Source organism: Acromyrmex echinatior, chromosome 9 (genome assembly GCF_024713525.1).
Source record: "Acromyrmex echinatior isolate Ae372 chromosome 9, ASM2471352v2, whole genome shotgun sequence".
Classification (NCBI taxonomy): domain Eukaryota; kingdom Metazoa; phylum Arthropoda; class Insecta; order Hymenoptera; family Formicidae; genus Acromyrmex; species Acromyrmex echinatior.
In genome coordinates, this window is record NC_141860.1 from 10377934 (window position 1) to 10394071 (window position 16138).

General features: G+C 34.5%; 3 protein-coding genes across 8 annotated transcripts in view; 1 reads left to right on the forward strand and 2 right to left on the reverse strand.

Moving 5' to 3' along the window:
• twin (CCR4-NOT transcription complex subunit 6-like twin) overlaps window positions 1-16138 on the reverse strand; it is a 292189-nt gene that overhangs the window by 157010 nt on the left and 119041 nt on the right. The gene's annotated exons all lie outside the window — the stretch shown is intronic.
• Window positions 1-16138, forward strand: part of LOC147908613 (uncharacterized) — a 146553-nt gene that overhangs the window by 51094 nt on the left and 79321 nt on the right. For 4 of the 5 annotated variants that reach the window (XM_087409742.1, XM_087409743.1, XM_087409741.1 and 1 more), the window contains 5 exons: window positions 419-572; window positions 1415-1538; window positions 2787-3018; window positions 3599-3754; window positions 4363-5353. In XM_087409742.1, the coding sequence (XP_087265868.1) occupies window positions 419-572; window positions 1415-1538; window positions 2787-3018; window positions 3599-3754; window positions 4363-4548 (852 nt within the window). In that variant the 3' untranslated portion in view covers window positions 4549-5353. Of the gene's footprint in view, window positions 1-418; window positions 573-1414; window positions 1539-2786; window positions 3019-3598; window positions 3755-4362; window positions 5354-16138 lie in introns of those variants that run through there. The other variant, XM_087409745.1, reaches the window with a different exon arrangement.
• Window positions 5494-16138, reverse strand: part of LOC147908614 (CCR4-NOT transcription complex subunit 6) — a 361019-nt gene continuing 350374 nt past the window's right edge. Inside the window, exon 4 of one of the 2 annotated variants that reach the window (XM_087409734.1) lies at window positions 5494-7260. In XM_087409734.1, coding sequence (XP_087265860.1) covers window positions 7247-7260 — 14 coding nt within the window. In that variant the 3' untranslated portion in view covers window positions 5494-7246. Of the gene's footprint in view, window positions 7261-8075; window positions 15708-16138 lie in introns of those variants that run through there. The other variant, XM_087409736.1, reaches the window with a different exon arrangement.

The window sequence follows — 16138 nt, forward strand, 5'->3', positions numbered from 1 at the left end:
TTTCTGGAGAAAACGAAATAATTCCGATTAAAATCCATTCCGAATAATGCCGAATTTATAATTTATTTTATAATTTCGACAAAGGAAAAAGCCACAAGTTGGCACGCGACCCATACGATATATTATTGTTTCAATATGCAGTTACGCGAGATCATCAGCTCCCGGGTGATTTCCATAATGACTTATTATGCCCGTAATTAAACCGCGGATTTTGTTGTAATCAGCGGCCATAGCGGCAGTCCGAATCGGTTTACCGCAAACAACGCGATTGAGCGCCGCGCGTTTAAAACAGTAATTAGAAATGCGTTCGTAAATTCTGTTCATTAATGTGTTACGCCTCAAGTGTACGTTTTCGCTGTAAAATGCGCACATGCACCGGTTTATGTTTATCGCGCGCGCAATGAATTTATGCTTCTAGAAAGCAGCACGCTTTTGTAAATCACAAAGGACGGAATGTAAGCGAAGCGGGCCGTCACAAAGTGGCATGTTGTTCCCGTGGATTCCGACACTGAAAGCAACCGATGGTAAAGCTCGCGCGCCGAAACGACCGAACAATGTCTTCTCCACGAAAGGTCTGCACAAAGACAACAGCCTTTATTAATTTTAAGCAAATTAAAAAATACGAAGTATACGAACATAATTAAAGATAAAAAGCAGGGAGTTTTACATTTTTCTTCTTTTTCGCTTCTGTCAATCCTAAATTAATTTAAAATTTTGCGATTATTATTATAATACCGAAAAAAAGTTTATTATGGAATATAACATAAATAATATGTATTTGAATAAATGCGGTAAAAAATATTTTATATTTGCATTAAAACTGGTCCACTAAAATCCTCGTTAAAATTAAGTTAAATTTTTAAAATATTCGAGTGTTAATTTTACATAATGACTATGTTATTTAAACATTTAAATTTAAATTGATATTCAACATTTTTTAGTATCAAAATAACACAATTTGTGATCAAAAAACATAAAAATAATACATTTGGAAACATAAATTCTGAGATATAGAAATAAATGTTAATTTAATACATTATAACTGTTAGTTCTATCGGAAAATATGTTTTCACAGTTTGCTTGCACATTGTTAGTATTATATTTTTGTTAATTTTTATATAATATTTGTGTTTCTAACATATTCATCTTGTGTAAAATCAACACAAAAATTAGAGTTTGGGACAGTAATATGTATTTTTAACACAAATTTTACACAAACTGTATACAGTATACAGTCAAGGTTATGTAAAGGCTATGCTACAAAAAGTTTAAACAGTAAAACTTAAGCAATAAGTAATAGCAAATCCTTATTTTGGATTTGCTACAGCATGTTTACTATTGCTGTTTATGTTTTACTGCATATTTTTTTGGTATGTCTCATAGCTCTTAATCTAATATTTATACATTTTTACAGTTGAAACATGGAAATATCACGACAAATCAATTCGTTGTCCTGCGTGTGGAGTGGAAAAGATGCCGATAATACTAAAACAACAAAAATTCACGAGTAATCGTCTGGTTGCATTTTGCTTAATGGGGTTAGTAATTAAAAATTCTTATAATTGACTATTTAATAAAAGTGGCGAAAAAACGCGCTGCAATTGCACCTTGTTAATATGTATGTGATAAAAAAAAGGATGCTAATGGCTGGTTACATAACTTTAATATCAATCGCAATGCGTGCGTGCGTAAAATATTCATATTTATTTATTCAACGCCATAAAAGCGTCATGACAAATCGATAATTTAATATTAAATAAATAGAAGCAATGGAGAGGAAAAAAAAAAGAGGGATTTCGTTCGCATATTTCACGCAAATTCGCACCGATAAAGCAATATCAGTAAAACAAGTTTTCAATAATCACTTATTAGCGGCGGTAAAAACGACGCTAATTAGCGAGGCGCACCTGCGGATTCTCTGAATAGTCTCTCCCCTATAATATACGGGTTTTTCAAAAGACCAACGCGCGGCCATAGTGCAAAACGGTTAAAGCGCGAATCGTCGCAAATCGTAATCATTAAATCCTTTTCGTTAAATTTAATCCTGGTCGCGGGTCCGTTTTCAACGAATTGAATTCATAATTTCGCGACGGAAATCGTGAAATTACTCGCTCTCATAAATCACGAAGAGTGACTGCCGATAAGCATGTAATACCGTATTTCAAAATGAAATATATTCACTTCATTAAATCTGATTAGCGAAGTGCAACATGATATAAGCTTCATCAGGAAATAATCTCCTTTGCGATGCATTTACATGGATTTTTCCCCATGTATTTAAATATAATCTTTTATCTATTATTTTTTATAATTATATCTATTATTTCTGAACTTTTAATTATACGTAAGTCTGTTAATTGATAGATATATAATGAAAGAAACAAGGTGTTCACTTGTGATTGTTTGCTAATTGATAGATATGATGAAAGAAACAAGACGCACGTGATATTGTCTGCTGATTATTTTAAAGTATACACTTGTCGTATATTTATTCACAGCTTACCACTTCATCTTAATCTATTTTTTTTTTTTTTTTAGAACGAGAATCTAGAAAAGTACACAATACTAAAAGCAATATTAAAATCGTAATAAGAATAAATTGCAATATGCTAAGTTTCACATTTTCCAACAAAAGAGAAAGAAATATACGCTTATTTCCAACTTTAATTTCATAAAGTTCACAATTCTATATCCTACACAATTTTGCTCGCGAAATCAAGTATCTCATTATTTTTTATTAACGGAAAACTAGGACGAGCGTAGCATTGATACTCTTCTTCTTGCAGATGTTGGCCCTTCTGCTTCATACCGTTACTGATGAGACGGGACAAAAGTGTGCGCACGCTATGCCCGTGTTGCGGTCACGATTATGGGATTTGTACGCGAGCAGAGAGCAAGCTGGTTGCCTGCTCGCCCAAATGCACGTCTAGTCGAGGGAAATTGAACAATTTTGCAAATTCACGACTGTGTCATCTTCAGACTGAATGCGACTCGAGAGTACAATCGAGATATCGCCAGGTGAGCAGCATCACATCGTTACGTTAATCGCATCAACAGATTAATTCCAATGTGTGTACACTATTTACCAGTTAACCTTAAAATATCGACTATAATTTCGAAATACTGGTATTGACGATACATTTTCATTAAAAAACACGGAAATAATTTATCAGATTAAATTTTTTAACAGCATCGCTTTTACAGTGAATTAATTTTAATAATATCTGAACATTTGAAATAACATTTTGAAATAACATCTGCTAGCTATAATAATTTTATTATAAATGGAAGATTGCATCTACTATTTTCATAAACTGAAATAAAAATTAATGAAATTTTAAAGATAATTACTTTCGTATTTATCTTTAAAATTTCATTAATTTTTCACTCAAAAAACATCCTTCTCTAAAATTAATGCTTTAAGAGAAATTGATGCGTCATATATGCTTTACATGCTTCATTCATTAGTCTCATGTTCGTTACGCGTCATTACGTTGTCGTAGAGGGAAATAAAAAAATCGATACTTATCCGTCTATCGGTTGAAAGGCGATACACAGATAACGTGCTAACATCAACGACGTTTCTCGTATGACAAAGAAAACACTTTCCATGGATGACGAGGCCGCGAGAGCTCTCAGGGTCTTGAAGGAACGTCCTCGGCGAAGAGAAGAAGTAAAAGAAGGTGGATCTCGTCACTGCCGGTCGCAATCGAAGTTATCGCACGGATACGCCTTTTGTGCAAACCAGGTCACGGTGAGTCGTCATTATCGCGATATTCTACATAAGGCCCACCGTCGTTGTCGGAAAATATTTTCAGGGCTTTTCGGACGAGGTCGATTTTCACGCGGCGGAAATTTGATACTCCCCATGACAATAGATATCTTAAAGTTGTAGCTTTTGTTGAAATAGTGTTAAAAATAGTACGCCTCAATTTATTTAAAAATGATCAATAAATGCGTGCACACATATTATATATTTTAAAAATGATTTTATAAATAATAAATATTTTTTAGTTAGAAATTTTTCACGAAAAATTCGCTGAAAAAGAATCAATCCGAAATTCACCAAAAAAATAATTATATTTATTTATCGCGAAAAGTGCATCATTGAGATCCAATTATTTTTATTTAATATTACAAAATATTAACAATAATTATTATACATTAGTATAAAAATAATAAAATGTAATTTGTAATCAATTTTTATTTTGCTTAGCGTTATTTGGATTTTTGCAAAAGACATGTAAAGTAAAGTATTGTTGATATCTTTTATCTACTATTATTATCGTACTAATTCTGAAATTCTTAAATCGAATGACCGAATCGCATCTTGCAAATGTTCACAATTTTTATCGTGTACAGAATCGCGATTCGTCGTACGATGAGTGTAGTAGTGACGATTGCGTGGACAAAAAATGGGATCGTTGGCGCGACTTGAACAAGTCGAAAACTCCAAAAACTTGGGAACAAAGCAAATCCGAAGAAAACACGGGGATGGCGACGGACAATTTTTATGCAAGACAGGTTTGCTGTCGGGAGTGCGGCTAAAACGAATAAAGAGATGGTCGAACGAGGAACGGTGGACGAACAAATGTATTTGCACATCGCTCGCGAAACGCGAACTGTTACTTCATTATTCCGTGTAAATTCAATTTTGCGGAATTCCGTGGTAGGGAAGGTGAGTTCCCCGACGTAGAACTTAAATGGAAACTTGCGGCACAAACAGTTTCACGCTGCGAGAGACACGATTTGCGTTCCCGGCTGACTGACAATTTCGTGGAGAACTTTGCGAAACAAGACAAGACAAGACGAGACGAAACGCGACACGTCGTATTATTACTTTATTAATCACCGTTAATAGATTTTTGAGTACACGTTCCATTTTTTTTGTCCTTTAGAACAACTCGCTTTTCGTGAGAACAAAGACGGAATCCTTTTTTTTATTGAAACACATTTACACAGCTATTCATTTATTTTTAGATGAGCTTTCACGAAATTTGTAATATCGAACGTTAAAATAAAATGCCTCTAAAAACGGTTGAAGCCTTCGTTTCTGAATGAAATAACGTTTCAGTGATTATTTTTGTGTTAAAAATCTAAAATTCTTTTATCTCAATTTTTCATGCTTTTTTCCAAAGCTTCTATAGTTTCATTTTCAATCGTATATAAATCAAGAGGATTTCTACATGATAGCATGTAACAAATATTTTTCAATTATTTCATCTCGCTATTGTAATTATTTAAAATTTGAAAATAATTATTAACATGATTTTTCATGTGTTATTTGTTACAAAGAATACAAAAACGTTCCTGCAAATTATACTGAAGCGAGGTGAATTTCGGATAAACAAGGTATTCTCTAACGGGAGATTTAATAGGCGTACTTCAATTTATCGGCGCGTTTAAGACATAAAATAAACGGATCGCCAGGACGTATGAATGGTTCTCTACTTTCTTTCTATCTTTCCTTTTTTGTCCATCGAACGACATTCATTTTCTTATTACCTTATTATTTTACGCCGACCGACTTGTCTACCATGTACATCCGGATAATAATTTCCCGGAATTCTTTGCGGCTTTAGCTCGTAAAACGGGAAAAATTCGCGCGTGGAATGAATAACATCGCGCAAACCACGAATCCCGCTAAATGCAACTTATACCGACGGAAATCGCGGTTCAAAAGTGCAATCGCGCGCGTTACACCATAATTACTATTGGCCGCTTTATTAATAATAAATAGATAAAGTATCAAAGGCTCTTTAAAATTTAAATTCAGCTATTCATTTACAAATTATGGATCAAAGTGTGATATATAATTCATTTTATCAAGCGCATTTTGACGTTAATAATTAGATTAATATCTCTATTATATAAAAGAGCTATTTTATGTTATATATTACATTTGTACCTTTATTATATATTACATTTGTACCTTTTTCTATAAATGATTTTACTTGTGATTTTTAATTTCTTTTTATATAAAAAATGAGGCAATAGTATTATAATAAAAAAATATTTAAAAATCTTTAAAAATCGCATGCAATTTAAGGTTGTAGAGGTTGTTAACGTAACGATTTTATTTATACATTCTTATTTTCATTAAAACTTTCTCAATTTGAGCATACAGATTTTAAACAGAGTTAAACTTAATCATACGATGCATCTTTATTTAATCAAAAAGTTGTAAATTTTCTCCAACAAATTTATCTATTCACTACACACATTATATCGCGCTATAATGTTCGCCCTTGGAAAAGGTACGCTCGATTGCGTAATGTGTTTCGAATTATTCGGAAAGAGAGAAGCAAAAAGTGCGCCACAGGAGGATGCGAGTAACGTATGCAAATCGCATCTTCGCGAAAAAAAAACTGCAAAAAAAGCACCGACAAGCCATACAGCCGCCGATTCCGATGTTTCTAATGAGCGCTCGGATTCGCGCTTATCTAAATAATTAGTATGCACCATCACAACCGCATACGTTATGCTCCGTAATAGACGTAGCATATCGCACCGCATAACTAAACGAATGCGATTACGCGTTCGTTCAGTTGGAAGTACATGCGTGAGTAATGTATAAGTTATTATCATACATCTTATTTACAAAAAAAAAACCGACATATAAGTGCGCTTAATGTTATTTCCATTAAAATTAATATTCAAGATTAACCGCAATTGAACACGAGTTATTTTTACGAGTTATCGAAAAAATTAACTATACTGTCCTCAACAACAACAGTTAATTAAATGGAAGTAAACCAAATTTTATCGATACCTTTAATAGTCCAGAGTTCATCTATTGCTCGAGTCAGTTAACGGCGCTGTAATTAGTGACGGTCATATTGAAGCACATAAGGGAAACGCGTGGCTCAGCGCAGTTCTCTCCATTCTGAGCTTAAAAGATGAGTCACTCCCGTCGGGGCTGCCATCTCCGTCTTTTATTGACGCCAATAATACGTGAGCGCTGATTGGCTAGTTACAGGAAGAAGGACGAAAGGTCCTCTCTTCACGGAAGGAAAGTTTTCCCCGTGTAAAGAGAACGCGGCCAGCCGCCAGCTAGCCGTCGACGTGGCACGTAACGGGCATAAAACGATGAAAGTAATCTCGGCTCTGATCTCGTAGACGGTTACCAGAATCGGCGATCGATACGCCAGAGTGCGCCCGTAAAGACGACTTGATTCCATTCTATTCACGTTACTCCTAATAGAGTTTAGTCCTCTTATTGTCTTCGTGTCGTTGCAGCTTATCTTTAGATGGTAAAACCTATGAATCGTAATCTTCGAATATGATAAATATCGTACAACCAAAAGAGAAAAAAAGAAGAGAGAAAGAGGAAGATACTTAGCTAATGCTTGCAACAATTTACATCAAATACAAATACAAATTTTAAGCATCATAAACAATATAGTAATGAATATAATAATAACGAGGATATAAATCTATAGTACACGTTGCGTTAATACAATAAAGCGCAATTTAACTCGCAAGTGGCAATCAACAATTGAAAAGCTTATTTTTGACTCGCTTTAAATCCGTATCCTTGAAAAATTATGTGCCGTCCCTCTATAGGGACCGTGATATGAAAAACGAAATGTAAATAATGAACCACAAGTATACAACATACGCAAATATGAATCTTCTACTGTACTCTCGAACTTCAATCTACCGCGGGAGTGCATAATATGCCAGAGAGAAAGAGAAAGAGAAAAAGCGAGAGCGAGAGAGCGAGAGAGAGAGAGAGAGAGAGAGAGAGAGAAAGAGAGAGTTGAGTGAGTTGCATGATATCGGTCGCGAAGATACGCTCGCAGATCGCGCGGGGATGAAGAACACAATGCGAGATCGTCAGTTTAACTAGGCCATGAAAGCGGTACCCGAGCGTTATAAGAAAAGCCATATAATTAGCATTGCAAACGTTTCCTCGCTCCCACTCCCTTCCGGTTTCGTTCCTCTTAGAATTCGCTTAATGCCGGTCTCTACCTCTATTTCCGATTTCAGAAAAATTCAACCATTCGTAGTCTATTTTGCATCCTAACGAATAAATTAATTAGTCCATGGAGCTTTATTGTAGTTTAACTCAATTTGATTTTTGTCTTCACAAAAGAAATGTATATTTAAACGTTCGAAGAATGCTAATATGTATCACAACAATGTATTGCACACATTGTTAATATCAAATTATATACAATTTGAATATTTTTAATCATTTCTATGGCTGCTAAATATTAATTTAACAAAGAATGGAATTTAACAATTTAACTTCAGAAAATTATTAAATTTGACTTTTATTATTTACTAAGTGCATTTATATAAACATCATCTATATTACTTTGAAACTAGCAATTAAATGTTATTTAAAAAAATGAGTTATCATTCCTCTTTTATATTCAGCAGTGAAATTTTAGTTCCTTAATTAAGATTTCCATTAAAAATTTATTTCTGCTCGAAGTTGAATAAAGAGAAATGATGATATTATTCATCTACATCCTGAAAATCCAATTCGAGAAAATATTTTTATATTTTATTGTTTATAACTGATTAAAAAATTATATTTCGACATTTTTGGAACTTCCATTCTAGAATTCGGTATGGAATCTATTTTATTTAGACATTACACAATATTTTCGCGCATCATTCAGTATCTCGTATTCTACTCCCACTTTCGTCCCGCGATATTTCTCGTTTCACTGGAATATCATTCGCGGTAACAGTGTTTTCTCTTTTTTTTCCATTCGGTATGCTTGACTGATCACACAACAAGGAGCCTTAACCGCCTTCTTCTCTCTATACTTCTCCTCCTATCGAGATCCTATGCTGTTAACTCGCAGACCGTCCTGTAATCAATGCACTATCGCCATCGTTATGACCACCTACGATACCAATCCTCTTCCTCATCGAATTTTACGACCGTTGTTCCTCGCGGCGGCTTCGCATATATTTCCGGGAGTCTCTTCTTTTCGACATCTTGGTCTCTCTTTGATGATCTCCTAGCGTTGAATTTCGAAGAATCGAAATATCACAGCACTTCGAGAAAAGACAATAAGAGAAAGATTCGGTAGAAACGTTATTCGACGTAGGAACACATAATCTCTTCGATTTCCTCAGAGATTCTGAACAATTCCCAAAGATTTGAAAATTTACATTTTCTTTTAACGGTACATATAGAACGTTTCGTATAACCAACAACTTTTGAAGCATATATTCCGACAATCAATTTCCAGAGCACTACTTGATGAATATATTATATGATAAGTTTTATTAAGTTAATTTTCATTTAATAAAAATTCATTAGCTTATTTATAAATTTTTATTATGGTAGAGTAGTAGATTAAATACATTTCTACCTATCCGAAAAATATTACTCTATTTCTTACTATCATCATACGTCACATACACTTTAATTGTAACTTAAATATTACTTTTTTAATTAATTCTCATTATATTGGATCAGGGAAAAAGTTTCTTCGTATTTTTTAATTCAAAATTGCATATTCAATATCTTCGTCAAAAATGAACGAAATTTAAATTAAAAAGAAAAAGGGTTTTAAAGTTTGAAATCTTTAGTTTCGAAAGGTTACTATATTTTTGAGTTTCTGTGAGTTTGGTAATTTTTTCATTTAAAAAACTACGACCTGAAAAGGATGAAAAATTTTCTATTCACTTTGGGGGTTTCTCACGTGTCAAAAAAAAATTTACAAACATGCTTGAAGCTTTCCCTACAAAATCATTTTTTAAAAAATATTCCTGATTTTTTGTTCCTGAGTTATTCACGAGTAAAGGAGCATTTTGACTTTGATCATAACTCCGATAAAAATCATCATATTGCAATTTGAAAAACAGATTCTTAAAGTTGAAACTTTGTTCTAGCGAATGATATATTGGGTCATTTAAAAAGTATCCGCGGTTTTTTTCATTCAAAAATTGAACAAAAAACCGCGGATACTTTTTAAATGACCTAATAATTGTAACGAAAATTTCATACAAATGAAAAACTTTTGCAAAAAATTTTTTTTAAATACAGAGGAACTTTTTCCTTGACCTAATATTTTATTATTTTATTTCTCATTCATCACCTTTAAGCTTATGTTTTTTTTTAAATTATCAATATAATAATTAAAAAAAAAATGTCTTAGATCCACTGGAAGATTCAATTTCACGACGAAATATGAGAACTGCAAGGAGAATCATGAACCTGTTCGGTTTATAAACGATCGTCCCCCCCCGTGACGAACGATCGGGCACCCTTTAATATACCAACCACCGCTCGCGCCGTCTCGCCCCCGTAACTTCGCAATGGCGGCCACTTTCGAACTTAGTCTCCGTTCGGTGTTACAGCTTTATAAATGGAGCACAGATTAATTAGAACGACGATTCGGGTCGCCAACCGGTCAAACTCTAAATCTTAGAGAAGATTATACTTAAAGAATTACGATTTTCTTCATTACATTATGAGAAATTTTTATTAACTGATGTCTTAAGCGCTAATAATGTTGTTCGAATCAAAGACACGATTTTCAAATATATTTTTATAAAAACATATTTACTGAAAGAAATAAGATACTTACTGATCCTAGAAATTTATTAATGTTTAGGTAAAAAATATTTCGATATTTCGAACAAAGTCTCATCTATTTTCTTATCTATTTTATTTGTAATACGTTACTCTTGATTTCGATTGTTCGCTTAATTACGTATTAAATGTGAATCATGACAGCAAATTAAATTGTGCCCTTATTTTACACGCAATATCGGAAACTGTAACCCAGCCGCATCGAAATTCAGGATTCGTGGCAGCCTTTTGCGCGCGTCTAATTAAGCCGCATTTGAGAAGCGTAAGGTACATCAAGTACGATTCGCAGATCAACGTCAAAGATCGTGCTGAAAGGGAGAGGAGATTACGTCTAATTCGGTTTCAAGTGAGTGCATATAATCCGCTTGGCGCGTAATTGAGCTTAGATTAGGCGCTCGTGGATTATGAATAGATCGTCGGCAATTGCATTGCGATAATTAGCACTTTAGCGGGAGGAACGCGAGCCGATAATTCGCCAACCTGCCACGGCGTATCGAATGAACGAGGGATAGATTCGCAAAGATGGGATGATGCTAATATACGAGATACTATTAGCTGACAAATGCTAACGATGATTTGCGGGAATTATTGTACAGATTGATATAATATACAAATATTAGAAGATGCCATAAGATTATTAAGTGAATTAATTATCTACCGTTCAGAATTTAACAGGTGTTGAATGAAGAAATTAAATCTTTTATGTATAAAGTGAATATTTTTAAAAGATATGATTTAAAATTATAGAATAAGGACTATAAAATGTTTGGAATTTAAATGATCTTGCGCGAGTTGCGCTTAGAAACATTATCCTATCCGCGCAAAGAGGACAAGTCCTTCGTTCTTTTCCTCTGGCCTAGGAGACTACTACTTCCCGGTAGTAATGATTCAACTCCGGTTTAATTAGGAGCGGGACGAACGCCCGAGTATACAGCCTGAACGACACCCTCGTGACGCCTTCTCTTTCGTCGTCGTCGTCGTCGTCGTCGTCGTCGTCGTTGTCGTTGTCGTTGTCGTAGTCGACACGGCACTTCGATCGTTTGTCGAGCGCTCGTTAATTAATCGCCCGTCGCGTTCGAGAACAAACGAAGCGGGAGCGGCGAGTACCAGCGGAAGGATATAAACGAGGCTACTAAGTTATTCTATTGGAGTCACCGTCTTTCTCGACTCTCCTCTCTGTTCTTTTAACGGCACACTCGGGATGCTCGCGAACCCGCGAACGCCACGTTGTCGCGGTTGAAATCGCTGTCGCTATGCTGACGCGCGGCTTTAAGCGATCTTACAGCAATTTATCATGTAAAGTGTTCCACTTGCACCGCGTTACTTTCTAATGGCAGTTTTATTAATTATAATTCGAAATTATTTTTTTACATCAATATTGATTACTTTCATGTAATATGAACATAACTTTCGAGTAACATAAACATTAATTTTAGATTAAAATATATACGAAGAAAATTAATTTAATATTAAGAAATTAACCTTTCGCCGAATTAAAAAAGAACATAAATCGTGTCATTACTCAATTAATTCAAAATAAACATAATTTTGGCAAAATTTTAATTTGATAAAATTTTTATTATTTTACTATAATATAATATCAAATGATAAAAGGAATAAGAATTATCTCAAATAACTTCAAAAAAGTCGATTATAATTTATTTTAATTAGCATGAAAAGATATCATAAGCAGTGTTTTGTTAATATTACAATTAATTAATATCAGTTAGCAGTAATATTAATGCTATTAAATTATAATAGTAATAATTAATATGAAGATAGTATTATCTCTCCATTGAATTCGAACTCTAGGAGTGTGTCCGACAGTACATGTTTTGCATTTGAAATCGGAAACCTATTTTCATAATGTAACGTGCATTTTAATACAATCATTTCCGAGCCATCTCGCGTTGGTGTAATCTTTTCGAGGGTGTTGCAGCAGGATGGAAAGAGGATAGAATACGGCGTTGAGTGTTTTCACCGCACTCAACCATCTATCGTGTCATCGTCGAGCGTTGTGAATATTGCCCCAGTGATCGTTGCGTTGTATAAAGAACGGGAAAATGGCCTGCCCGCTTTTGCATTGTCGCTATACCTGTCACTGCCATCAACGCGAAGATGAGCTTCGCAAGATAAAGAACCGCAGGCTAATTCGCATTTTCGCGAGAATGCATTTTTCTCGAGATGCTATTACTAACAATCTGAACGGTGGTGTCTAACCAGTGATGATGGCTTTTCCAACAAAAGCAGCATTGGAAGAATTATTTAAAAATAAATCAATTGAAAAACAAATCAATTTGAAAAAATAGAGAAAACTTATGTAGTACAATAATTTCATTTTAACAAATTATTTATTTAATTAAAGGTTTTATTCGATCCACACAGAATCCAATTATTTGGCAAATTATCCGTTTCTGGGGTGATTAATTTCATCAGTTAATTACGTCATCAGTTAGAAGCCATTTAATGCTAGGATAGTGAAATAATTAATAATTTCAATTGAAAGAATTTTTATCTTATACATATTTTAGAAGCGAATTATATTTTTATTATTATATTTTTACAGAAAGTTTTAATTTTATCGTTTTTCTTTACTGTATTTTTATAATACTAACCCATAACAGTTAAGAAGCAAAACCGATACGCACGACACGAAACCATAGCTCGCGTGTTTAATCGAGATTAGAAAAGTTTGTTCAGAATTGCGCATTGTACTATACCGACGAAAAGAATCGACGTAACACGCACTATTATGTATGTGCTCGTGCTTTATTCGAGATAAGGTTATCTCGAGTTTGGCGTGCACGCAAGACACATCTGCTTTCCGATAACAACTTTCTACAACCGATAACCGATAGTCCAGATCTATCCAAGTAAATCTTTTTATGTGAAACTCAATGAAACTTTAATTTGAAAATTTAAAGAACGTCCAGTTTGAAATTAATGCTGAAAGAGATTTCATACGAAAACTTGAAATTACTCTTTCTCATTATTCTTTCTTTGAATTATTCTTCGGAAAATTATTAATTTTCATATTCATGTAGTTTTTTTTATCACAATTACAGTTTTATTTTCCAAAGTTACATTTCGTGCATGAAAGAATGTTCTTTTCCAGGAGAAAATAATTTTTATCAAGAAAAAAAATATTTACGTCAGGTTTATATTTTTAATTTATATTAGCACGTTTACATTGATACTTTTTTAATTTTTTTATATAATCAAGAAATCACGAGTTATCACAATATTCAACTCTCAGTTGTGAATAACGTTTTTCATTGCAATCTGCAAGATTCTCGCGCTTTGTGAGGACGAGTCAACCCCTCGAGAAACCATTTTCTATTCGTTGGAGAATTAATATGAGATGGTAATGCCGCATGTTGCATGGCGGTTTTCATGCTTTGATTTCGCCATACGCGACGAATATATATGCCGACTAACTCTGCAGGGTATCAGGATTATACTGTGCTTTATTAGAAAACCGTTGCTCGCAGTTAATACAGGAAAGCTCACTGTTTTGCGAGAGATATTGATTTCTGGACTTGTTCCCCAACATTTTCCTTCCCCTTTTCCCTCAAATAGAATAAATTCTCGAATAAATTTGTTCGTATAATTTTTTGAACCCTCGTCCTTTTTTAAGATCGTTTCTTAGCTTGCAGAGTCAAAATCGTGGAGAAAATTAAGAATCTCTTCGATGGAGTTCACTGTTCATATAAAACTAGAAAGGAGTCCGAAGAATAGAAAAAAGTAGAAGAGAAACTGCGAACAAGGTATATAAAGTTCGACATGTAAAATATGTCGACCACGTCGGCGGAACGTAATCCTCATTGTAACCAAGTTTTCTGCCTTAGAAAAGGCAGACGGAAAGATCAAAGGGAAAGTTAAGAGAAATCTATATATTTATCTTCGAAGAAGTGTTTAAATATGTCGATATTTAAGAGTATAATCAAGCACTTTATAATCTGAATATCACTGAACATTGATAGAATATATTCTCTAAAAATTTTTCAAAATTACATTATCTTCTACATAACCAATTTCCTGCGTAATATATATGTATATGCAGCCTACGACAAGCTAATTTATCTTTATTTTCAAACTTCATTTTTTTTTTGTAATGTAATATAACGTGCTATGCTAATGTAATCTAAGAACTTTTCTGAAAAATTTTTATTTTCGAGAAATGTCGTTCAAAAGTATTCAGGTCGTCGAATCTTTTATACGAGATATTTTAATATTAATATCGGTCTTTGATGTAATATGGAAATCTGCATATTTCTCCCTCAGAGCGAAATACAAGAAAATGTCTGTGGCGTCAAGACATATTTGCACAAAAATTTTAAGATTACAAATTCCTCTCGCGAAATGAAATCGCACGCCGCAAATTTCCCGTCTCGCGCCGCGCGAATTATTTCGCGCGCACGCGGTTCATTTACTGGAGAAAATTCCGCTTTTAGGAATAACCACCGCGACAGGAATAACCGCAGGCGTGAATCGCGAATTTCCTGTTCTTCGGTATGCAACGCGGCGCGTGATATCAAGTAATACAAGCAATCGTAATTGCGCCAATTAGAAACATCGCCGCCGTTCTCGGAAGTCGAAAAGCGCGGCGGGGAATACATAAATCGCGCGAAAGCGCGACTTTCCGCGAGCGAATACCTGATAAAGTTAAAACGCGCTGAAAGATGTATTATATAAGAGTACTACGGGGATAACGCACAGTTCATTCTTCGCGAAGTTAATTAAGTCAGGCTTCCTGGAAACGAAGAAGGAAAAGGAAAGAGTGTCCAGAAACATGCGGAGGTTCGTTCCGCGGCACTAAGTTTTTAATTAGACTCTACCTTCTTCTGGAGAGGTCCCTGCGGATCGCAAAAAAGAAGTGAACGCGCGATTCTTGCCGGGATAATAAGGCAGGCAGTTTAGCCTGATAATTTACCATTTATTCAGCAGCCAATTATCCAGCGGACGATCAGAAAATATAGTAATTCGTATAGGGAGTGAAGTATATGTAACATTATTAGCAACAGTATTATCCCGCGATGTATCAGTTAAAGTTAAAAGCATGTTCGTATTTTAGTTAAAACATACCCTTGATAACGCAAACTGCATCTTGCATGCAAAAGCGGCCGATGGCGGAATTACGTACCTGGAAGAAAAAAAGAAGACAAAATAAATTAATGATCGGAGTAAAAAATTACGAAGGGTGTCATGTAGTATAAATTGCGCGCTCGACGCGATAATAAATAACGGAACCATGTCAACGACTTAGCTTCTCGGCGGCAATAAAGGATTAAAATGCACGCCCGATACGGCAATATCGCGCGTTTATATCGGCGCTTTACGCTCGAGGAAGCAACGACAAAGCTGAAAAGTCGTCGCGTCGTCGAGTTTCCACGATTCCCAGCCAATTAAAACAACTTTTTATCGACCCGGCGGCCTGGCAAGTACAGCAGAGGATCGCCGATGAAGCGGGAGACACTCCGTCGACAATGGAAATTGTCTATGCGCAAGTCCTCTTTTTTCAACAAATCAGTTATTTATTATTTAGTTGACTGAACATCGGTTTATTGATTATTG